General features: G+C 42.8%; 1 protein-coding gene across 1 annotated transcript in view; it reads left to right on the top strand.

The window, feature by feature from the left end:
* The window catches only part of mgat5 (alpha-1,6-mannosylglycoprotein 6-beta-N-acetylglucosaminyltransferase), a 121,433-nt gene that overhangs the window by 40,978 nt on the left and 54,343 nt on the right, over positions 1 to 26,112 (top strand). The window contains exon 4 of the mRNA XM_072671111.1: positions 19,506 to 19,582. Within this exon, the coding sequence (XP_072527212.1) occupies positions 19,506 to 19,582 (77 nt within the window). The remainder of the gene's footprint in view (positions 1 to 19,505; positions 19,583 to 26,112) is intronic.

The following is a 26,112-nucleotide window of genomic DNA, read 5'->3' as shown; positions in this document are numbered from 1 at the left end:
TCTACTGTTTGACAGCATTCAGCGACAAGAGCATTAGTGATGTCAGGATGTTGGATGATCACCACCCCACCTCGCCCCCAACTCCCCAACCCATCCGAAAACTATTGAATGACGCACCATCACCATCATTCCACAGAACACAGTTCTCCTGCTCCACAGCTCAATGCACCCCTCTCTAGCCCACGACTGGCATTAGGCATGGTGCCCATAGGTTCATGCTTATCTGCTCCAGTGAGTCCTGTTCTATTGGCAAAGCATCTCCGCAGGGACCAGACAATCTGTCGGCAATGGATGCAACTTAAAAGTAGCTGAATGCATTCATTAGCTGGGGTGTAGGAAAAAGCTTCCAAAATACAACGCCAGGCCCTAGGCTGTGAAAGTCAGGCGTAGATGGATTTTAATGCCGTAGTGACAATCGCGGCGCACGCTTATGGTTTAAAGGTGCAGTAAATCTGTCAGTAAACAGTATGTGTGCGATTTGCCAGATCTTTTTGAACCCTTGCCGCTCTCTTATGGGCTCATTCTGCACTTGGCCCAGGGAGATCAGAGAGTGAAAATGAAAAGGGGTGTGTGTGAGGGAGAGAAACAGAGAACAGTATGAGTCACTGTGCTTTATATACCTGGCTGAGTCATGCTACATCCGATAGCAAGGGGCTGTCGATTACGCACATGGCTACCTGTCAGCCCTTTGCCCAGAGAAGGTCAAAAAAATAGAGAAAGAAGGAAAACTGAACCTCTAGATCTTCTGCCATTACACACTCCACAGGCCCAAATAAGCAGTGATTTGGGGACAAAAAAAAATAAAAAGACCTCAAATTTAAGGTCAGTGGTTGCTGACATCTAACCAGACACGATAAGACTTTATTAATCCCCAGAGGAAAATTAGAGTGCTCCAGCAGCCCCATGCACGGCAACCGCAGATTACACATAAGAGTGGTAAAAAGTAGGAGTATCCTAATTACCCCTCCGAGTCTCTTAATGCTGACTCTCTGATTCCGTTCTGATCCGATCTTTGCGTTTCCATAAATAGTACAGCCCCACAAGTTGCAAGTTTAGCGACATGCTAAGTTAGACTGAAAGACAGAGCAAGCAAACCTGGATGAGCCATTGGAAAGCAATGGAAAACACTCCTGATTTCCTGTTAGTCTCAACACCAGACGCTCGGCTTCGCTATAAAAGACACAAGTTTTTATGGTCAGTACTTACCGTGTGTGTGTGTGTGTGTGTAGCTCATCAGTTAGTCAGCAGTGGCTGCACTGGACTGTCTGATACTAGGTGCCAGCTACCTAAGCCCAAGATATGTTAGCGAGTGGGTAACCGCTCCAAAATCACTGGATTAAAAAACCCAAGCAAGTACTGTAAATTCAGCTTACTGTCCCTCCATCATTCATTCTCCTGATATCAGAGCAGTTTAACATTTCTGTTAAAGGCGTAGTTTCTGGGTGCTCCGTGGAAAAAAGTCTGATAAACTGAAGTGTGGAAAAAGATCCTAAGGCGCTCCTTTTTAGTGGAGAGAGCAAAAATGATTAACATTCTTTAATTTTACATCCAGCTCTGTGAGAATTAGCAATCTTTTAGTTGCCTGAAGGAAATGGCCAGGACTTGTCCTTTTTTCTTTTTTGCGTGTGTGTTAGTGTATGTGTGTTCTTACAAGCGGAGGTGTTAATAGAGGGTTTTTTGTTTTTTTTTGCCAGAGATGAAACGGGAGTGGTACCCCTTCGGATTTGTCTGGGCGCTTTCTAATTTCCACAGAACATTTATCAAGTGGCAGCTGTCACTGCCTACAAATTGGCAGTTAGTGTTAAGAGGCTGGTTGTTGCAGGCTGGCCTGTTCTGTTTCGTGTGTGTTCATGTTTGAGCGCTTTGTGTGTGTGTGTGTGTGTGTGTGTGTGTGTGTGTGTGTGTGTGTGTGTGTGTGTGTGTGTGTGTGTGTGTGTGTGTGGTGTTAGTGTTAAGAGTCTTGTGCAGACTGAGAGCTCTTGTTCTGTGTGTGTGTGTGTGTGTGTGTGTGTGTGTGTGTGTGTGTGTGTGTGTGTGTGTGTGTGTGGTTAGTGTTAGGAGGCCGGCTTCTTCTGTTTACGTTGCAACCATAGTCTACTGTTAACAATGTCTGTTAATAAGTGGATTATTATCAATAAAAAGACTTCTGATGATTCTGTTGATATTTTCAGTAAACTACAGAGCATGTGTATGACCGGTATGACCGTCCAGCTTATGCCGGTTTTACAGTTTGCAGGGGTCGCCGTGCTTTGAAAGGCAAACACTGTTCGCGGGGGGAAGTGGACAGAGCTAGCTGATTTCAGTCTGGTTGTTGCTTCCTGTTTGAAGCTGAATGCTGAACATTCCGGCCCCGTGAGTGGGACCGAACTGACCAGGGCCCAGCCACGGCAGATCCCACTGGTGATGATTTTTTTATGCAGATTACACAACGCACTGAATCAGTTCTTGAAGAATGATTAAAAAAATGGAAAGGCCCACTCTTGAAAATAAGAACTGTATTTGGTTCCATAAAGAACGTTTTTTGTTAGGTGTTTTATGTATGAAGGTCAAGGAGGTCATTGTATTCTTTACCAATGTAAAGGTTCTTCACACTCACAGATCTTGATCAAAGATTTTGTTAAGAATTGTCTGGAACTGGCCTGAGGGTCACAAGTTTGAATCCCGGGTCATGCCGCTTTGCCATCAGCAGCTGGAGCCTGAGAGAACACAATTGGCCACGCTCTCTCTAGGTGGATAGAGGTTCAGCGTGTTGGCTGCCTAGTTGTGTGAAATTGGTGTGTGTGTGTGTTTATTTATTTGATATATCTTGTATTTAGCCTTACAGATGCAATGAGTGTAGACCCTCACAGTGCCTACTGATGACCATCCTGCTAAAGAGCGTGTCTGATGGCACCTGTGTGTTTCTGAGACACTTGGTGTGTGTGTGTGGAGAGAGAGAGAGAGAGAGCCACTGGGCAAGCAGCCTCAGGCCATTGCTGATAATTGCTCTAAAGTTGGTTGACATGTTGAGAACTGGGCTTTAAGGCCAATTATCAAGCAATTTGCCCCCCATAACAGCGTGGCAAGTTTATTAGGCTTGGCGGGAGCTTGACTGTTGGATGGCTGAGCCAATGCAATAACTTTACCTGAACTGCTGCTGGCGTGTGTGTGTGTGTGTGTGTGTGTGTGTGTGTGTGTGTATGTGTGGTTGCGTGAGCATTTTCTCTTTATTTGTGTGTGCTGTGGTTATCAGTCTGTTGATGCCATTAGTACAAACAGTGACACTCAGCAGATCGCATCCCCAGATCTCTCTCTCCCTCTCTGTCTGTCTCTCGCTCTCTGGCTATCTCGTTTAGTTGGTCTATCTGGTCTATCTGCCCAATGCCCGTGTGTGTGTGTGTGTGTGTGTGTGTGTGTGTCTGTGGTGTCCGTTTCTCTCTCCTCGGACGCTGCTGAAAGGTGGGGATGTTGCTGCTGGCACGGCTTCCAGCCCTGGCGCTCGCACCGGAGACAAGTGAGACAGGGCGAGAGACAGAAGGGAGCTAGTGTGGGTGTACGCTAGGGATGCAACTGAATACGAATACATTATTCGGAATTAACAGATACCGTGCGCCAAACAGATACGAGTGCAGATACCGACACGCTTTGTGTGTTTTGACCTGTAGGGAACTATGCTGCTTGCTGGAAATAGGGATTTCTGGGCTTGTTAACCTCTTAATTATTTATTGCAAAATGAATGAAAAAAAACTTTACAAGTAACATGTATTAAAAGACCGCAGAGCATTTCACATGACACTCCTACTTAGCTTCTCATTCACCAGCTTGTACATATTCTTCCCCATCCCGTGTAATGCTCCTGACACTGGGAGGGTGAAGACCGCCAGACACCTTCAGACAGCCATCCCTCTTTTTTCTGAACTGGCTCCTTTTCCGATGCAACGTCACTGGACTGTCAACGCACTCTGGGCCGACTAGCATTGCACTGGAGTGAAGTGGGGTGTGCTCTGGGTAGTGCATTGGAAAGCAGCTATCCTCTGTTCATAGTGCCGGGGCCTTATTCTGCCGGACCTTAAATGGTGCAGTGTTTCAGAATGTAACCGCTGCCCAGTTGGATCTAAAAATCAGCACTAAACTGGTACAGCTGCAGATAGTGGGGTTGAGTTACACTCCTAATGCGGCCAGAGGAAGAAAGGGGAGGATGAGCGCAGAGGTAGAAAAATGGAGAGTGGGAGAAAGTAGTAGTAGGACATCGAGAGAGAGAAAGGGTGGAAGGAAGAAATGGACGAACAGAGAGTTAGCTGTCAACAGAATGGGTCTTTCAGCCGCATGTACAGTATAGCTTGTGTCTTCGACTGTGTACAAGTGGAGAAGTGCCTGAGTTACACCAATGAGAGGACACCGGGGCACGCGGGGCTTCCCTCCCATTGCTTTAGCTGAGTCCGAGGGAACAGAGCCATGTTAGCCTTGTGATTGGTCAGGGGTATTTTGTAAACCTGGAAATCTGAACCACTGTTGGGACCACCCATTCCACTTTGAGAGCAGGTGCAATACTGGTGAAATACAGCAGACATGTATTAAACTTTGGCAAGATTCATATTCATAAGACATTATTTATTTAGTTGTATATAGTACTGTTCTACTGTTCAGCAACACCTACACAAATATGTCGCTCATGGAAGAGTTCATTGGAAGAAAACTTTCCCAGTGTTCTCAACTGCAAAATTCAGTAATCTTTCTAAGGAACACCTAAACTAACCTGACTTTGGAAACAAGTCCTGTGGACTGAGGAAGTTACACTAGGTTTCATGAAAAGAACACCTGTCTAACTGTTAAGCACAGGGCTGGCTCATTCTTGATTTAGGCCGGTGTTGCAGCCAGTGGCATTATTAATATGAGTGTGTAATATTTTAAAGGTTTTCACAGCTACTACACCAGCAGCCCTCCTTAAAGAGAACTCCTATGACAGCAGTGTGTATTAGCTCTGAGTCAGCTAAGAGAAGGGTGAACTTGCATACAGTGCGGTTTAATGGGCAGAGTCTTGTTACATTGTTCTCTGCAGGCTGGAGAGTATCGTGAGGAAGCTACTATCTGGAGGTTGCAGTGAAACCAGTCCCTATCCAAATCAGTCATAATTCCTTTACATGATCATACACACATCAGCCATAACATTAATACCACCTATTTGTTTCTATCTTGTAGTTTTATAATTACAGACTGTAATTATAATATTTGGATGGTGGGTCATTCTTAGCACAGCACTTAGTGACACTGACAATGGTGGTGCTGTGTTAGCAGTGTGTGTTTTGCGCTGGTACGAGTGGATCAGACACAGCAGTGCTGCTGGAGTTTTTAAACACCTGAGAACAGTCCACCAACCAGAAATATCCAGGCAACAGTGAGCTGTTCCTGTGAGCAGGATCCTGTGGGCAGCAGCGTCCTGTGACCGCTGATGAAGGATGACTAGAGGATGACCAACACAAACTGACTGTACACATTACAAGTGGCCCAGTTTGGTAGGAGTGTCTAATAGAGAGGACGGTAAGTGGACAGACAGACACAGTGTTTAAAACCTGTCTGATTCGCTCGTTCCTTTATTTTACCATGACGAAGGGTCAAGGGTCCTGGTTTCTCTGCGTTCTCTTTCAGGGACTGCCTCTGGATGCGGATGTGGCTCCGCCGTCTCTCCCTCTCTCTTTACATCTCTCCCACACGCTTGCTCCCTCTCACCCTTGCTCGCTCTCTCTCACTCTCTCTGTCTTGTGCTCTCTCGCGCGCTCTCCCTCTTTCTTGTGCCATCTCCCTCTTGCTGTCTCTTGCGCTCTTACACTCCTTCCTACTTTCTCACTCTCTTGCCCTCTATCTCACTCGCTCGCGCCTGTGCTCCCTCTTATGCATTTGCATATGTACAGGGCAGGATGTACCGTTGGCAGTTGGCTAAAATACAAAAAACAGGATTTCCCTTGTGTTGAAGCTTTAAGAACTGTGGCTTCCAGCTCTCTCAAGCTCTCTTTCTCTCTCTCCCCCGCGGTTTCTCAATTTCTTTGACTTCCCTTCCTTTTCTTACCAGCTAGATTTCCGTCAACTTCGTGAGCACTTTGCAAGCAATAAAATAACAATGGCCGACATTTCAAACGGATGCATGAAGAGCAGAATGTTTAGGTATGGCTGGGCTGCTATACTAGAGCACCTGCTTATGGAATGTGCTGCAGTTGTAACCACCAACAGAAGGAAATGTGTTGTTTCCTGGTAATGGCAATCCAGGTAGATGGATATGCAAATGTATTGGAATCAGCACCAACAGATACATATGCATCAGCTCCCAATTTCCATATCGGTGCATCCCTAATCCCCTGTAAAAGCACAACAAGTGTTTGAGTGTTTTGCTTTATCAAATTAAGACACCACACTGTCCTGCACAAAAATACCACCCGAATGAGTCCAAGTGGATTCAGTGAAGTCTTAGGGTACACTCCAGGACTAGTGGGGTCATTTTCCCAGACAGGTATTAAGCCTAGTATTGGACTATGGAGCATTCAGGATGTTGATTCTCTCTGTTGAAAGTAAAAAGTAGTCTAGGACTAGGGCTAATCTCTACTTGGGAAACCAGACCTTTATATCGTAGGAAATTATTTTTTAAAAATTGGTATCTCACACTTGGTGGCGTTATTATTTATTATTAAAATATTATTCATCCAGCTGTTCAGCATGTGTCAGATTGATTTTCCAATGCCCCACATCTGTCTACTGCATTTTAAAAAAAAATTATTTTTTTTAATGCTGTGATACAGTCGTCTCTTAAAGTTTTAAAATGCCGATCAGCAGAAGTTTTGACTAGCCATGTAAGTTTCAGGCCCACAAGAACAAAAGGGAACCTCCTGAGCTTGCTTCTTTTCTCCTGCCTTTAATGTCCTGAAGTTTTGTGCTTCGGCTGCTGAATTGACTCCCTCTTCTTCCCCAGTGTTGCGTGCTGCCCCAGTTGTGTCTGAGGATGAAAGTGGTAAGGGGCAGTTCGTCTGTTCTATAAGGCTTTGGAGGAGGTGCCTTTATGAGCGGCTAGGAAGGTTTTTTTTTTTTTTGGGTTTTGTTTTTCTTTCACAAGCATATTATATAATATTCCATCCAGGTTCTTCCAGACTTCTTTGGGAACCTCTTGAGCTTGCGACCTTTGATGCCGTGTGTCAACTCCCCATTGATGCATTGTGTATTAGCATCAACATTGACCGCTACACAAGATATGTCAGATATAAGTTTTAGCATAAAGTCCATATATTAATGTCATGCATCCTAGTTTTCACATGTCAGTGATGTTTCAAATAAGCTTAGTACACACAACATCAAGGCAATGCCATTATATGCAAACATATATCATATCATGAACAGCATTATGAAAATTGCATATTTTCCCCCTACAGTCAGAAAGAGCCCCATCTAAAGAACACTGTTTGGATGTTATAGGCAGTAAGTGAAGGTGTTGTGTTAAAAGTCATGGGTCATAGTAATGGGCACTTAAGGCTCATCAATGCGATTCATGGAGGCCCCACCTCACAACTTACAAGACTTCAAGTATCTGCTGATAGTGCTGAAAGAATTAATGCCAGATACCACAGGACGCCTTCACACAGGACGTCAATGCCTTAAACGCTCAGATCTGTTGTGGCAGCACGAGGGGGGCATGCTCAATATGAGAGAGGTGTGGTCTAGGCTATATTAATACAATTACAATGTAGCCTTCACATACTGTATTTCTCTGATAGGTTTCCAGACGTTCCAGATGTTGCCTGTTTCTGGTCTTTGATTTAGCCGAGAGGAGATTCTGAAATTGATAGTTCCCACAGTGTGTGTGTGTGTGTGTGGGGGGGGGGGGGGGTCTCTGGTGGGTCCGAGTGTTTTTTAACACTGCTAGTTAGTTTCAGCAGGCTGTGAGTGGGCGAGTGTAGAGAGAGATCAGCTGCCACTCTGCCACACTGCCTTTCATGTCCCTCTACAGTGGAGTGAAGCCATGCTATTAAAGGCAAAGGTGTGTACTCGCTTAATTACAAGGCCCATGTGAGTTGGTGTATGATTTACCTAGATGTGTTTGTCTTTTGTCTGCAGTGTTTAAAGCATTGCTGGCCTGTAGGAGGCATCACTGTGTGTGCTGGGCCCTGGGTAATACACACACACACACACACACACGAACGAATGGACACACATGCTTGTTTGAGTGCAGTAACCAGCCACCACCATGTTTGTTTACGTGGGAGTGTGTGTAGGGGTACGTTAAATACAGCTATTAAATCTGCCCTCACTGTCCTCTCTGTCCTGAGCTTTGGTTTGGACGATTTGCCATAGCTCTGCTGATAAAGAAAATATGTGGAGTTCAGGAACATGGCCAGGCCTGAGCCAAGTTCTCTTACCTGAAAGGTTATTTAGCATATTTCTAGAGATTTTACTCACGCTAGGCTTGGTTGCCTTGTACCGTGGTTCCCCTCTCCACTCCCCCCGCTTGCCCGAGCATGCTTACATCATCACGTGCAGCTTTTTGTGGTAAAGAAGAGTGTACGGGGAGCCTGAGACTGAACCATACCCGAGACCACCTCTTCAAGCAGGCCCCGGCCTGGTTCACTGCACAACGCTTGGCCACGGGTACAGAGAGATCCCACCAGTCAATAGAACCAGGCTTTTGGTATCGCCTAGTGTGAGTACATCGCAAGAATGCGATATCTGGACTACTGGCCAATACAAGGTGCATAGACAGTAAATACAATAACATATGTGCATGAGCTTAACTAGAAAGCTAGAAGTTGGAAATTTACAGTGCAAAATCTAGCAACTATACCAATAAATAAACTATAGTAAATGCAGTGTATGTCCAAATGTTTGTGGACACTGCCAGTAGAATAGGACTCTGCTATGCTATGGATGCTTAACAGCAGGTGTGAGCTAGAGAGGTGCAAAGCCCCCCAGCTTTGTGGTGTGGAGCAGTAGGGGGGATGATGTGGGCTGGTGAAAATTCAACATCCTGACCTCACTAACACTTTTTTTTCGTTGAATACAATCAGATCCTTGCAGCAGGGCTCCAAAATCTAATATAAAGCCTTGCCTGGACAGATGGGCTACAGCATCAGAAGAGCATGTTCGATTCCGTTTCTTTTCGCCAAGCTGAGGCTGCAATGCTGAGGCACAGGGTCACCAAACCTTTCTACATAGATTTCTGCTGTGGCACACAGATGGTAGGGTCAGAATTGGGTGAGAACAACATGAATCCATGGACTCATGGCCTGCCTTGTCAACAGTCCAGGTTGGTGGAGGTGGTGTTAATGGTGTAGGGCAGTATTTCTCAACCCTGGTCCTGGAGGCAGTCTGCCCTGCAATTTTTATTGTTCTCCCTCCCTGCTCCCAACACCTAATCCACCTAATCAGCTGATTAACAGCCCTTTTGTGACTTAACATGGGAGTGTTAAAGTAGGAAAAACACTAAACATGCAAGGATATGGACCTCGAGGGCCAGGGTTGAGAAACACCTGGAGTATTATTGCTGACAGTGTGCATTCGTTTATGGCCACAGTTTACCTATCTTCTTATGGCTACTTCCAGCATGATTAGCAGAAGATTCCCAGCACACACATACACACACACACACACACATTCTGAAATGCAGTTCCAGCCTACAGTGGACTGGCATGTTTAAACACACTTGCTACGAACGCTCCAGAGTCATATCAGTTTTTGAATGTGGCCCAATTGGTTTCAGTGCACAGTGAAGGTCAGCCTGACCCTGTTTGGTGTGAATGTTATCAGCAGAGCCAGATAGCAGCTGCAGCTATTATAGAATGGAAAACTGCAACCACGATGATGATGAGGATGATTATTCCAGCAGTGTGGCTGATCAGTGTCTGATGTGTGCGATATCTTTTCTAGCTGTTTTTGCAGGCTGGCGGTGTTTATGCAGCTGTTCTGTATCGCATAAAAGCTGTTCATGTGTTTGAAGAGACCTTGAGGCTTGTTGTTTTTTGGCGGTTCTTCCTGTTCTCAGAATGCACACGCACATGTTAAGCCCTGCCCTTCTCCCCAAAGACACTCTTGGTCGGGATGGGGATGGGGATGCAGTGCGGTACAGCAAATAGTGTCAGTTGTGTAACCATTTAACCAGCAGACAAGTTGGTACCTGTCTCTCCAAACTGCTCTTCTTACACTGTGTGCACAATTATTAGGCAAGTCTTATTTTTGAGGATTATTTTTAATTTTTATTTTTAACACCAACTACAGTGCTCTCGGTTAATCCCAAATGTTAATAAACCTCAAATATGAATGTTTAAGAAAGTAAAAGTGAGGTTTTGGCTTTCTTAGGTGAATATCTATATGTGCACAATTATTGGGCAACCATTATTACGCAGCTAAATGAAAAACACATATTTTCTGTCTCACTTTTTTTTTTAATCTGTTCAAGTGAGAATTATAAAAAACTATTTAAAACTTTCCAATAAACATTTCTTACATATTAAAAAGTGACCGGAAATTAGAGACCGATATAGCCACCCTTCTTTTCATTAGCAGTTATTAGCCTTCTATTCATGGAGTCTGTCAGGTTCTTGATCTGTTGACAATCAATTTTTGTGCAGCAGCAACCACAGCCTCCCAGACACTGTTCAGAGAGGTGTACTGTTTTCCTTCTCCCGGAAATCTCCCGTTTAATAATTGCCCACAAGTTCTCAATTGGGTTCAGGTCAGGTCACAGCTTTAGTGCCTTTACTGGCTAGCCATGCAGAGGAGTACTTGGAGGATGCATGTGATGGAGTCTTTAATAATACCAGCCCATACCAGTACCCCACCTCCACCTTGCTGGCGTCTGATTCGAAGTGGAGCTCCGCGCCAGTTACTGACCCAGCCATGAGCCCATCCATCTGGTCCGTCAAGAGTCACTCTCATTTCATCAGTCCATAAAACATTCTGTAAAATAAATATCTTCAGATATTTCCTGGACCAGTCTAGACGCTTTAGCTTATGTGTCTTGTTCAGTGGTGGTTGGTGGTTTTAACCTTCCTTACCTTGGCCATGTCTCTGAGCACTGAACATCTTGTACGTCTTGGTACTCCAGGTAGGATGCAGTTCTGGAATATGACAGAACTGGAAAATTATGGGTTACTGGTAGCTTTACGCTTGATTCTTCTCGAATCCTTGGCAGTTCATTTGCATCTTTTTTTCTCAACACGTTTCTTGCGACCCTGTTGACTGTTTGCAACAGAAAGTTTGATGGTTCTGTGATCCCACTCAAATATCTTAGCAATTTCAGAGACACTTTTGGTAATTTTTGACTTTTCAGAGTCAGTTAAATCTCTTTTTTGGTCCATTTTGCCTAAAGAAAAAAGCTGCTAAATAATTGTGCACACCTTGATATAGGGTGTTGACCTCCTTAGGCCGCACCCTCCCTCATTACACAGACACACATCATCTGCTGTGCTTAAATCTGTTAAGCATTCATGTTTATCCAGCTTGGAGTTATAAAATATAACTAAGAATGATAATATGGTCAAAAACTCATTTGCCTAATAGTATGAGCCTTTTCTAGAATGCAGACCATCCAAGTCTGTAAGTCTGTACACAGCCAGCTTGAATCCTCCCACGTTCCGGCTGTAATGTTATTAGATTTCTTTTAGAAATTATTGTGGGAATATCGACTTCCGAACCCAGTGTCAGGAATCGCATCCGGTTGTGGGCTGAGAGTATCGTTCAACCCTCCTGTACTCACTTAAAAAGGCTACGCTGTGTGGGTGCAAGCTGGCTTAGCATTGCAGTCGCCGGAGTCACTAGTCAAGACTTCCAATGGTTAACATGAAGGACGGTACCCAGATACTACAGCTATGCAGTCCTACTAATTTTGATATTTAAGTTATTGCAAGAGCTAATGAACGGATATCCAGTTACCCACGGGGAAGGGAACTAATGCCCATACTTAATTAATGCAGCGCTTGAGGCTTACTCTATTAAGAGGCTAAAGCATTCGGTAGCTCCTTTGAATACGTTATTTAAAAATAGCTGCAGGAAATGTGTAGTTTTTGTGTTGGATGAGTAACCGAAGCCGCCTCTTCAGCTGTTCATTGTTCCTAGACCTAGTTAACATCAGCTAGAGTAGTTAAACCCCCAGGGAACCTTATTCCATGCTTTCTTTTTAAGTAGGTTAATCTTTCTCTTGTGGGCAAACAGTGTATGTGTCCAAAACATGCTGCATGAGTAACGTTCCAATACCCAAAGAGTGACCAATACATTTCACTGGATTTCTCTCCTGTCCTTGTAAAATGTGGAGTCCTGATTTTCACGAAGGGCTGATGCAGTTTGTTAAACTCACATAGTCTGCAAAAGCGAACTAGTGAGCTGAAGCTGACTCAACTGGCATAGCTGCGGTCTGTCATTGCCCGTTCTATTGCCTATTTGTCACGTTAGCCATTTTGTTAGCCTAGCTATTTGTCCATTTGTCTTGTTAGCCCATTTGTGATGTTTTTTTTTGCCTGTTTGTGCCATTTACCCATTTGTGGTGTTTGGCTGTATCTTGCCAGATTGTGGTGTTGGCCTGTGTGTTTGGCTGTGTGTTTGCCCGATTGTGGTGTTGGCCTGTGTGTTTGCCCGATTGTGGTGTTGGCCTGTTTGTTTGCCCGATTGTGGTGTTGGCCTGTTTGTTTGGCTGTGTGTTGCCCGATTGTGGTGTTGGCCTGTTTGTTTGGCTGTGTGTTGCCCGATTGTGGTGTTGGCCTGTTTGTTTGGCTGTGTGTTGCCCGATTGTGGTGTTGGCCTGTTTGTTTGGCTGTGTGTTGCCCGATTGTGGTGTTGGCCTGTTTGTTTGGCTGTGTGTTTGCCCGATTGTGGTGTTGGCCTGTTTGTTTGGCTGTGTGTTTGCCCGATTGTGGTGTTGGCCTGTGTGTTTGGCTGTGTGTTTGTCCGATTGTGGTGTTGGCCTGTGTGTTTGGCTGTGTGTTTGTCCGATTGTGGTGTTGGCCTGTTTGTTTAGCTGTTTGTTTGACTGATTGTGGTGTTGGCCTGCTTGTTTGCCCGATTGTGGTGTTGGCCTGTTTGTTTAGCTGTGTGTTTGTCCAATTGTGGTGTTGGCCTGCTTGTTTAGCTGTGTGTTTGACCGATTGTGCTGTTGGCCTGTTTGTTTGGCTGTGTGTTTGACCGATTGTGGTGTTGGCCTGTTTGTTTAGCTGTGTGTTTGTCCGATTGTGCTGTTGGCCTGTTTGTTTGGCTGTGTGTTGCCCGATTGTGGTGTTGGCCTGTTTGTTTGGCTGTGTGTTTGACCGATTGTGGTGTTGGCCTGTTTGTTTAGCTGTGTGTTTGCCCGATTGTGCTGTTGGCCTGTTTGTTTGGCTGTGTGTTTGTCCGATTGTGGTGTTGGCCTGTTTGTTTAGCTGTGTGTTTGCCCGATTGTGGTGTTGGCCTGCTTGTTTGGCTGTGTGTTGCCCGATTGTGGTGTTGGCCTGCTTGTTTGGCTGTGTGTTGCCCGATTGTGGTGTTGGCCTGCTTGGGAAATTTATCCATTTATGTTTTTTGGTAATTTGGATGTTGGTTTGCCTGATTGTGTCGGTTGCCTGTTTGTGACATTTGATCTGTTTTTGTCGTTTTGTTAGTCTGGTTGAGTCGTTGGCCTGTCCGTTGGCCTGTCCGTTGGCCTGTCCGTTGGCCTGTCCGTCTGTTTGGGAGCCATCTAAAGCACCACCCACATATGTTCAAGAGCCCAAGCCTGGGAGTCTCACAGGGAAGTCAGTCAGCTGTGCTCATTAAAATATTACCACCATGCCCACTTGATCAGCAATCACTGTTTAACATGGCAATATTTTAGTGCAATACAGATATTTTAATGTTTCCTGGGACTAGCTAGTATCAGCTAGCCTAGTTACCCTTTTTAGCAATGAGCAAAGCTAATTACGTCTGATTTGCCCCATCCTTGGGAACACTGATGTAAGGCACTTGTGTTTTAGAGTAGCACAGAATAGAAGAAAAACTAATAAAAAAAAAAAAAAATAACAACTAATAGAAAACTGGGATCTTCAAATGGTTAACAGAGTACTCGAGTGCCTGTGTGTGCATTCCTACCAGATACTACCCAATTACTCTCCCTCTCTTTCTGTCGCTCTGCCCCTCTCCCTCCTCTGTTCCCTGCATCTCCTTTCTCCCTCATTTCCCCTTCTCTCTATGTCCATCTCCCTTGTGCTTTGTGTTAAGCTGTGGATAATGAAATGGTTAGTTTGCAGCTGTTTTGGGAGTGTCTGTGGACACAGATGTGTGTGTGTGTGTGTATGTGTGTGTGGCCTGAATTTGTAGCTTAACCTTGTTATTTTTTTTTCTTTTTTGGGTTAAATAAAATTTTGGGATCGTAAAAATGCTTGTCTTTGTAGAAGGATGTTTGGCAAAAGCCGTGTTTCATTTTTTAAGGCAAGACACGACAGGAATTACTGCATTTTCCCAAATTGCTCAATTCGGCATGATTATTGATAAATATTGATATTTACACCCATCAATATTTACAAAAGTTATCACCTTTGAAGGAAAAGTCTAATTAGCATGCTTTATGATGCAGTCGATCAGCCAAGACATGTTTGATGTATCACATTTTCGTCTGTTGTTTGCAATAGGAGATGCTAGACTAATGTTGCTAACAAAAGCTGGACATAGACTGTCACCAATCTCTGGAATCTCGTAAATGCACCTGTTAAACGTCTCTCAACTCACTAACTGTGCATCCAAAACGTCATGTCTTTCAACGCAGACAAATGTGATGCGATTTAGAACATACTACGCATAACACAAACTGCTAGCAGCCCGTGTAAACTACCATTCCAGTTTAGCGTAGTGTTTAAATAGGGTATATTAATGCAGTTAACCTGTCCATTGTTTGTTAGCAGCATTAGCCAAGCATCTCCCATTCTAAACTAAAGCAGCGCACCTCAGATAACAAACATGTCTTAGCTAATCGACTGCCCCGGGATCAGTGTTAAATGATGCTGATCTGATTTTTTTGTTGTTGTTGTTGAATTATTCCATTAATCTCTACAATCTTCAAACACAATAGCTAAATGTGACTATTTCATTTGTGATAACGACAATCTTCCCACAAATAATCCAAATAATCTACATTCAGAACCAAAAAGGATTGAAATATTGAAGCCCAACCCTTTTTCAGAACACTGCTGAAGCCAGGCTTTATGCTGCACAGTGCTTTAGGATAGCAACTCGCACAGTAACACATGGCCCGGCACGTGCGGACCTCTTCTGTTTTCCCTCAGCTTCTCTAGAACATCATGGATAGAGCTTCTGGCTCCAGCTTCAGCAGCACAGCTGGATAAGTGTGCGGTTTTGATTTGGTGCATGCGTGCATGTGTGTGTGTGTGTGTGCTTCAGACCAGCACCATGGATACACCTGCACCCCCCCCCCCCTTTCTTCTAGGGCTTCTAGGGCCGTCCTGCTTCCTTACTCTTTTGAGGTCCATACTACAGAGTTTTAGTGATGTTAAGGTTGTGGGGGACTGTGAGGTAGTCCATTGTGATATTTCAAGATTTCAAGGTGTGTTCAGGATCATGATCCTGCTGTTGAAGCTATCCTCTTTCATCATTTCAGTTTGGTGAAAGGTTTCATTTAATTTAAGGTTGAATTCTTTTTGTCACTGGCTGCAACACAAGCCTAAAGCATGATTGATCCACTGCTGTGTTTAACAGTTGGAAAGGTGTTCTTTTCATGAAATTCTGCAGCCTTTTTTCTTACTTCAGTCCACCAGCCAAATCTCAGATGCTGGGTTTTTGCAGTGAGAGTGCAGGAAAGAGTTTCTTCTGATGATTCTTCCATGAAGGTCATATTTGTATAGGTGTCTCTGTACAATAGGGGTTTAATTTAGTCTGTCTAGCAGTCCTACCAGCAGTTCTCTCAAAGTTCTCTTGGTCGTCCAGACCTCGACTTCGGCTGTCGGGGAACTAGCTAGTTAATTAGGCTATTATTATTTATCACGTTGCATTAAAAGGCACTGATGATGTCTGCATAAAATGGCCAGTGTGATCTGATTAGTTGTTAGCAAACCAGCTAACGATAGCATAGTTAGATTACTTGCTTGACTCGGTCAGGCCCTGGGATTGAAATACGGTCATGTATTATATAGAGGTCATTCGTTTATTATTGTCCATTATTGTCCTTTCTGGGACTTTGTGTTTTCTCAGATTTCATTACATTACATAACTGGGTAGGAAAACTAAAGTACAGTAATGGTAATGATGATGATGATGATGATCATGATAATTATGATGATGACTTCCTCCTGTGTAGGAAACTTGTTTGTTGTGCATTATTTGGTAATTGGCATCAAAGAGCCTCAATCCGATCTGTTTCTTCTCCTTTCAGTTCACAACAAATGTGGAGCATCTGTTCTTGAAGCATTTTTTTGTTTTTTTTTGGGAGCAGCTGTTTGTGGGCTTTTAAACCTGTGTATGCTTCTGCACGGTGTGTATTTTTGTGTGTTGTTTTTTTTTTTTTTTTATGAAAGACGTGTGAGCTGTTGTGGTCCTGCAGTGCTGGCGTGTGCTGGAATCATGATTATTTCTTTAAAGGAAATTGCTGCTCATTTGGGACACAGAGAGAGTATTTGCTGTGTTGGGCTGGGTGGATGTGTTTAGCTGTTCTATTTTTGTGCTGTTGGATGTAGCAGCGTGTGTGTGTGTGTGTGTGTGTGTGTGTGTGTGTGTGTGTGTGTGTGTGTGTGTGTGTGTGTGTGTGTGTGTCTTTGTAAGATGAGAAAGAAGACAAATTAGGAGTCTTGAGTCTTTTCTTGTCTTCTCGCGTCTTCTCATTCTTGTATCTTCTCGTGTCTTCTCATTCTCGTGTCTTCTCATTCTTGTATATTCTCGTGTCTTCTCATTCTCGTGTCTTCTCATTCTCGTGTCTTCTCATTCTTGTATCTTCTCGTGTCTTCTCATTCTTGTATCTTCTCGTGTCTTCTCATTCTTGTATATTCTCGTGTCTTCTCATTTTCGTGTCTTCTCATTCTTGTATCTTCTTGTCTTCTCATTCTTGTATATTCTCGTATCTTCTTATTCTTGTATATTCTCGTGTCTTCTCGCGTCTTCTCATTCTTGTATCTTCTCGTGTCTTCTCGTGTCTTCTCGCGTCTTCTCATTCTTGTCTTCTCGCGTCTTCTCATTCTTGTATCTTCTTGTATCTTCTCGTGTCTTCTCATTCTTGTGTCTTCTCGTGTCTTCTCGTGTCTTCTCATTCTTGTCTTCTCGCGTCTTCTCATTCTTGTATCTTCTTGTATCTTCTCGTGTCTTCTCATTCTTGTGTCTTCTCGCGTCTTCTCATTCTTGTATCTTCTCGCGTCTTCTCATTCTTGTATCTTCTCGCGTCTTCTCATTCTTGTATCTTCTCGCGTCTTCTCATTCTTGGATCTTCTCGCGTCTTCTCATTCTTGGATCTTCTCGCGTCTTCTCATTCTTGGATCTTCTCGCGTCTTCTCATTCTTGGATCTTCTCGCGTCTTCTCATTCTTGTATCTTCTCGCGTCTTCTCATTCTTGGATCTTCTCGCGTCTTCTCATTCTTGGATCTTCTCGCGTCTTCTCATTCTTGGATCTTCTCGCGTCTTCTCATTCTTGTATCTTCTCGCGTCTTCTCATTCTTGTGTCTTCCCGCGTCTTCTCATTCTTGTATCTTCTCGCGTCTTCTCATTCTTGTATATTCTCGTGTCTTCTCGCGTCTTCTCATTCTTGTATCTTCTTGCGTCTTCTCGCGTCTTCTCATTCTTGTATCTTCTTGTGTCTTCTCGTGTCTTCTCATTCTTGTGTCTTCTCGTGTCTTCTCATTCTTGTATCTTCTTGTATCTTCTCGTGTCTTCTCGCGTCTTCTCGTGTCTTCTCATTCTTGTCTTCTCGCGTCTTCTCATTCTTGTATCTTCTTGTATCTTCTCGTGTCTTCTCGCGTCTTCTCGTGTCTTCTCATTATTGTGTCTTCTCGCGTCTTCTCATTCTTGTATATTCTCGCGTCTTCTCATTCTTGTATATTCTCGCGTCTTCTCATTATTGTGTCTTCTCGCGTCTTCTCATTCTTGTATATTCTCGTATCTTCTTATTCTTGTATATTCTCGTGTCTTCTCGTGTCTTCTCGCGTCTTCTCATTCTTGTATCTTCTCGTGTCTTCTCATTCTTGTATCTTCTCGTGTCTTCTCATTATTGTGTCTTCTCGCGTCTTCTCATTCCTGTATCTTCCTGTAACTTTTCTTCTCATGTCTTATATCCTGGGCTGGAATCCTCCTTTTTAAAATGTCTTCTTGAATACTCTTGTTTTTATGGTCATGTCTTTTTTCTTGTATCATGTCATCCTGTGATGTCGTCTTTATAATAACTGATTGTCTTCTCATTTCTTCCTCCCCTTTTCCCTCTCTTATTGTATCTTTTCATCTTCTGTCTTCTTCTTGTCTGCTTCTTTTGCATCTTCACCTCTTCTGTCTTGTCTATCTGTATCGCCTCTTCTGCATCTGTGTGTTGCATCTTCTCTTTTTTTTGCATCTTTTTTTTTTTTTTTCTCCCTTGTGGCTTTTCTTGTAGAGAACTGCATGCCACTGATGTGGCAGATTTAGGTTGGTGTTCCTGTTTTGACGTCAAAACTTACTAGACTCTTGGTTCTGTCGTGTCAATAGTTCTTACACACACATTACTTCCTCTCTTCAAGACCCACTTCTTGTTTTTGCATAAATCCGTCTCTCTTTGCGGAACCACAGAGCATGTTTAAACAAGAAATGTGTGGAATTGTGCAGATTATTGAAATGGCTCATTGATTAGTTCACAACTTTTTGATACTGTTTATTTATTTATTTTTGGTAAAAGCAAGTGTGTAATTTAAAATAAATGGATTTTCCAACTTTTCCATACATTGCATTAATATTTAACCTTTTTATTAGAAGTGATGTAGCAGGCTAGCAGAGTTGACCATATTTTGAGTATTTTGTACCTGGTTCTGGTGGCAGGTAGCTTGTGCAAACCAGCACAAAATGCCTTCTAGGCTATAAGTGTGATGACTGTGCACCTCTACTGTCACTAATCATGCGACACTTTACTGCATTTCCCTGTACACTCGCACTTTCCTGTGATTGTAGCTACCATTTGTAGCTTCTTTGCGACCCACCAGTGGGTCATGATCCACAGTTTGAAGACCACCGTGTGTAGACATACGATCAATTTTGAAACCTACACTACATGGACAAAAGTATTGGAACACAGCTCTTAATCATTAAAATTAGGTGTTTCATTCAGTCCCATTCCCACAGGTGTCAAAACATCACTACCCAAACATTCCTGTTATGATTATTCCATTATTATTTCCTGTTCTTAGTGCAGAGATCACACCGAGCTCCTTTCCCAGAGTCAAACAATGTACATTAAACCCAGTTGTTTAAACTGACCAGCAGCCTTTGCCATATAACCCTGCGATCATGGCACAGATAAGACTGATTACAATTTCTGATGGCTGGCGACTGTGATTGCCAGCAGTATTGACCTGTTGTTCTTTCCTTTCTCTCTGTAGACCTGCTAAATGGAGCACAGGAGAAGTGTGAGCTGCCTCAGCTTGATGGCTTCCCGCACTGTGAGGGCAAAATGAAGGTAAATGAAGGTTCAGTACACAGTACTGTGCTCTTAGATGGCCTTGGGCCCTCTAGGGAAAAAAAACGTAAATGTACTTATCTTGTCAGTAAGTGTTTTATTTATTCAAACTGTTCTATTAGTATAATAAATAGTATTAATAAATACTAATAAGCATTTTTTTTGCGTGATCATGTCAGCACAACAATTTTCAAGACTCTCCTTAAGGGAGCAAAGTATTTACAGTTCCCATACATAGTTCCTATACATTAGCCTAGTAAAATTGTTCCTGTTAGGTTAGCATCATGCAAATAGTTGTGAATGTTGGTCATTTGCAACAGCTCTCCAGATTAACTGTAGATTTTTAACATACCTGGACATAATAGAGCTTTGTTAGCTTAGCTAAGTGCCCAGCTTAACCTTGTGAGCACAGAATATGGTCCAGTTCATCCAGAGATCAGTCAACGTTAACATCAATATAGCTACTGAGAGGGGGAGGGGGAGGGGGAGAGGGGGGGAGGGGGAGAGGGGGGGAGGGGGAGGGGGAGGGGGAGAGGGGGAGGGAGGGGGAGAGGGGGGGAGGGGGAGGGGGAGAGGGGGGGGGCATTAAGCTATGTCAATAAGAGTCCTTGGGCAAGACTCTGCTGCACTGCTATAGTCACCTACCTCTGTAACGTGATTAAATGGTAAGTTGCTCTGGATAAATGCGTTCGCCAGATGTCGTAACTGTCAAAATTTGCTTCACAATAATAAGCTACTTCACAAAAACTACCAGAAGATCATAAGGACTAATATAGAATTATCATATCATGTGACTTTTAACAGACAAATATAATCTTATGATTCTGTTTAGATGTGTTACTGAGCTACTTGTTTCTCACCCTAGTGGGATAGAGCAGCCTATCTCACCTCATTGTTGGCCAGCCGAGGTGATTATTGGAATCGATATTGAAATCAGAAGTGTGAGAGTAGGAGATAATTGGTTTAATTATATTTAAGTGTATTAACATGAAGCTGTGTGTGTGTGTGTGTGTGTGTGTGTGTGTGTGTGTGTGTGTGTGCTTGAGACTGCACAATGCCACTATTTTTTTTAAATAATGATAAAGATAATGAAGCTTCAATATGATAGATGTAATATTTTAGTATGCTGTGTAAACCAGGCTAATGTTTTCATAGATGATTTTAAAAAAGTATGTTATGTCAACTGTGCGAATTCCAAACCAGGGGTGGTCATAATGTTCTGATATGACTGTGTATTTCCATTTGGTTTACACATGATGTACACCCCTTTAAAGCATCCAAGTCTTAATGGTCATTGTTTCCTTTAATTGAAGCACTTCGTAAGATAAGGGTTATAAAGCTCAGACTGCTCAAACGCTCAAAGAAAGACGTACACAGCTAGCGAGACATCGCACAGTTTAAGTGTGTGCCGTTCTTAATTACGTTACAAGTCAGTCCGTAATGTAATTAAGTAATGACAGTTAACAGGAACCGTGGAGGTCAAGCTGAGGTCTGGAAAGTTTTCTAGAAGAACTGCTCATAGGATTGCTAGAGACAGGCAAATCAGAACCCCCTGCTGCAAGTCTGTTGGCTGCAAAATATTTTAAGGAAGATTTAGCAGACTCTGGAGTAGTAGTGCCCTGTTCTACTGTGCAGCGATACTTTTTCCAAATATGACCTTCAGGAAAGAGTCATCAGAAGAAAAAGAAAGGTGAGCAATTTGCCTGGGTGAGCAATTGGATCTGTTGAGCAATTGGATCTACTGTGCTTCAGGCTTCGTGTTGCAGCCAGTGGGACAGGCAACAGTTTACTAGTTTACAAACATCTCCCCACATGTAAAAGAAATGCTACAGACAAGAAGAAGCGGGCTTCTACAGCAGGATTATGTAGTATAACACACCTCAAAACCCACAATCTTCTATCTTAAGAGGCACAAGCAGAACATTTTGCCATGGCCCTCACAGTCCCCTGACTTAAACATCATTGAACATCGGTAGATAGACCTCAAAAGAGCAGTGCAGCCAGATCAAGGTCAAGGAATCTCACATAACTTAAAGCCTTTGCAAGGATGAGCAGATGAACAGCCCCCAAATAAGAACTGTAAGACTCTTATCCAGTTCAGAATTTGGTAATCTGCTCAAATTGGCCCAATAGTGACACATTTCCATTGGTAGTTTATTATATTCTCAACCTTGTATCTGCACTGTATTGGCCCTGTTGTCCGGTACATCTACTAGAATTTACTAGTTACTAATTTTTAGGTTACTAGAATTCTACTCAAATAAGAGGTGGACAGAGGTGGTCCTGTGGCGGCCCTTTTCTTTGATGAACTGGAAGCACGTTGTTCAGCGTTAGGCTTCTGCAGATGCATGCATACTGAGAGAGACCCGTATCATGCACTCCTAAAAACTGGTGGTCAACAAAGACCTTGTAATCTACAAGCACACAACCCTCTCTGCACACATCCTTCCACCCACTGACAAGCCTCTCAACACAGCTACTATCACACACACCATCTGCTACCATGTTGCCCTCCTGCCTGTAGCTGAGTGGAGCTCTTAGAAGAGAGACAGAGCAAACGAGTGAACCTTCCAAACAGTGTCTGACTGGAATATCAGCTCAGCCTTTCAGGATCACCCAGTATGTGCTGAATCCCAAGGTCGGACTGATTTATAGCTGTTTGCAAAAATCCTTACAGAGACTATGATCTTTTTGCTTCATATTGTAATGAACAGACATGCAGATAACAGTTGTCTGGCACTTTGGCACAGCAGAAATTTGACTTGTAGTCTTCTGATGGTAAGGATAAACCCTAAAGAGAACCCATCGGGGAACCCAACACACCAACAAATAGTTTGCGTGCCTACAAACTTGGCATGCAGTTGATTGAGCCGTCATTGTGTGGTATTCAGATTTTCCAGTTTCTAATGAAAATAAAGCTGTTCCGTTAAAGGGACAGGCAGAGGGTTAGCTTCTGGCAAATATGGGCGGGGTCTGTCTCCTCCATCTTCTTCATCTGTCTGTGCTTTAGCCAGTTTAGCCTCTGAACGAGCTGAGCACACCTCGTACAGAGCCAAAAAACAACAGATCGATACTATCAGATTTAGCCTGAACTGTTCGGTTGGAGGTTTGTAGTGGATGACCGTAGGCCTCACTTTAGCTATATCTTATATAATGTGTGGGTATGACCTCAATAATTTGTGCGAATGAGCCAGTATGCCGACTGTTTTCAGAAAACAATGTTTCCAGTGTTAGTTTTCAAATTTTCTTGTATTTCTAATTCCTGAGAATTAAAATATTATCTTATCTTATCTTCCAACATCTGACATATAAGAAACGGAGAAGGGAGGTGCTGCACTCTTTGGTCTCACAGACTTTTAATTTCAGTCCATGAGCCCAGACAACACTGTGCCAAGATCCGGCACAGTCTACTAATTTATTTGCAAATAAATCACCAAGTAGCAAATCAGTGCATTTCTATTTATCTAATTTGGCATATTTTTAGTAGTTTTACATGGTGGTAAAATAATGTTTATCAGTCCTCAAGTGATGCCGTAAGTCTTTCCCACATGGTGAGGTATACGGTTTATTAATTCAACAGTGGTATCAGATCAGTATCGGGTATCAACCAATACGCAAATGTAATGGATTGATGGATTGTATCAGAACTGAATAATTATGGTTAATATCCACATAACTCTGAAGGCGCATTATCTGAAACCCATTCTGTTTCAGTATCACTTTTGAAAGTGGCCCAAATCAGACTAGAAAACATGGTGGTATTATGATTGTGCATTGGCAAGGATCTGGCGGTACAGGGGTTGTGATTCAATATATTGTGATATATTGTGACACTGTATGCAATGTATGATATATTGAGGTTAGTCTTGCATAAAATGTTAGTATAGTAGTATAAAACGCAGCTCCATACAGCATCCATGCAGTACCACAGAACGCATTGTAATACTCAAATGCATCAATTTTCTTACACCTCTAGGTGGCATGCTTCCTGCTGCTTCTCAACTCCCATTCTGGTGCATATGTAGCTGTTGGAACTCCACTTCTTTACATCCAGACCTCTGTATTCTCGCCTGCGTCAAATCAAGACATTCCTCTCTGCTCCCTCTGCGCACACTCATGCACATGAATTGAAAGCGGCCATTGAAAACGAGAGCCTTCTCGCTTATTATCTCTCAGCAACGCTCGTCCGCAGGTTTCTTATTGTAAATCCCAGCTGTCATCGCTGAGGGCTGGTGCTTTTGATAGTCTTCCCTGCACTGCCTCTATATTCATTCGGAATCCAGACGCAGACTTTTTAATTAAAAGATCTTAGGCTTCGACATTCTCCAGAGAAATTCCAGGCGACGGTGCAATACCGCGAAAGACTGTGATCCATGTTCTCCTCCACCTCATTTTGCTACTCATGAGAAATTTACATTCACTTTGTGCTTTATAGGAGTCGTGTTGCCTTTGGTGGCTGAAATCTGGAATTCTCTCCTTGTGAGAAAATGATTCTGTTTTTCAGGTTTGAGTAGTTCAAAAAAATGTTATTGACCACTTATTATTATTATTTTTTTTTTATATATATCTTTTCCTTTGAAGATCCCATTTTGCAGGCTAAGCACTTTTGCGTTGGTATGAAACACACTCCTAACACACCAAGCATACATTTTCATAGATGACTTGTCCTATCTATACTCGTAATCAAGTGTACAGGAAATACACATGCTTGGAGGCAAAAAAAAAAAAAAAAGCCTAACTATTGGGTCCCCAGCTTCACCAAAACAGCCAACAGACGCCTATGCTGGCCAACGCCGTTTTTAGAATGATGAGGGAAGAGAGCACGACCAATTGTGCTCTCTCAGACCCCGGCTTCTGATGGCAAAGTGGCATGGTTCGGAATTTCAGCTTGCAACCTTAGGGCCGTAGTGGCAGCACATTAGACACTATCAGTAAAGTGCGTTTCTCTAAGCTGAATGCGAGATGTCAGTATTTCAGCTACTGGTCTTCCATAAAAATTCTCCATTTTGTTCCATTTGTGCAGGAGACTTTATTTTTGCTGCATAGACCTTTTTGTGGCACGGCAGGAAAGGCTCCTGTAGAACAACAGGGCATGACTAATGCAATTTATTGTAAAACTCAATATATATATATATATATATATATTTTTTTTTTTTTTTAAATTGCAGTGGCCAATATAAAGAAAATGCTCATTTTTACCTAATTTGCTTATGTTAACCTGTTAACAGCTAGTTCCTGTGATTTAACACGATGTAGTGCCAACATGGCTTACTGCATTTACAGCATACAAACGCAGCTCTTGATTCTATCAGATTTTAGTTTTTTATTTATTCCGCCTACACTTTATTTATTCCAGTTTTTAATTTATTCTGCCTTTTTGTTTTCAGTGCACAGCTTGCTGAAATGTTCCCTTTACCCATTACAAAATGCTTCCCACAGGCACCTTGTGCTTTCAGCCTGTCTGTTGTGGTGGTGGTGGTGTTGTAGTTTGCTTGGTGCAGGCTTGGTGCGTCTAAAGTTTCATAGCCCTGGTGGCTTTTTAAACCAGGTCAGACAACCACTGTAACTTTGACAGCTCAGCCAATAGATTTGACAGAGTTTAAACGTCATGCAGGATAATGAAGCTATTCTTTAAGTGGTCATGTGGGCTGTCCTGCACTTACTGGAATGCATTTAATTCTGTGAAGAATGAAGAAAAAAAAAAATTACCCTGAAAATCCAGGAACAATGAAATCTGCTTTTTCACCCAGAAAAAGAGATGGGACAGACTGTACCATGACCCGGTTTTATATATGATGTAAAGAATTATCTAATAGCAGTTAAGCATCAAGCATTTCCTCAAGAAATGCTCTTTTATACATCTGATCATCTACAGCACATTGAAAACTTCAATGTTGTCAGCTTGGAAATGACCAATATATTTTTATTTATATATAACTTTATATCACACATATATTTAGATATCCTGACTGCTTTACAGAACTACTTTTGAAAACTTGCTAGCTTGTGAGAGCGCTGCATTGTGGTTCTAAAAAATATGATCCTTAATTATAAGAATTGGTCAGTTTTTAATATTCTGAGAAGAATAAGGTCGTTGTGTCCATTTTCTGTTTATTATATTGTATTTAATCAAATGACCTTTGTTGTACTGTATAAGTATGTATTCTCTTTACCTGAGTGCCATACCTAGGTTAGCCACGCTAGGGCAACCCTGGAACCGAGAGGGTTACATGCTTCTTCTCCAGTTTTATTGTGTTTATTGATACCAAAGATCACAAATGTGCGTAGGTTTACTGCTGTTCATTTTTACGTCAAGGTTTATTGTTACAGAACCTCAAAATTCAGTTCGGTGACGTCCAAGACAATAAACATGTGTGACTGACTAACAGAGGTCAATAGCCCCAAACCATCATGCAAATGTCACGCTAACCAACTTCCAAATGTTATACCCGTCACCTTTACGTTCATAGCATTTTGTTGACTTTCCTATCCTTATCTGTTTACAGTCTTGCCACATGTAAATTGTTATT

Source organism: Salminus brasiliensis, chromosome 25, assembly GCF_030463535.1.
Source record: "Salminus brasiliensis chromosome 25, fSalBra1.hap2, whole genome shotgun sequence".
Taxonomy (NCBI): Eukaryota; Metazoa; Chordata; class Actinopteri; order Characiformes; family Bryconidae; genus Salminus; species Salminus brasiliensis.
This window is presented reverse-complemented; position numbering and strand designations above follow the sequence as displayed.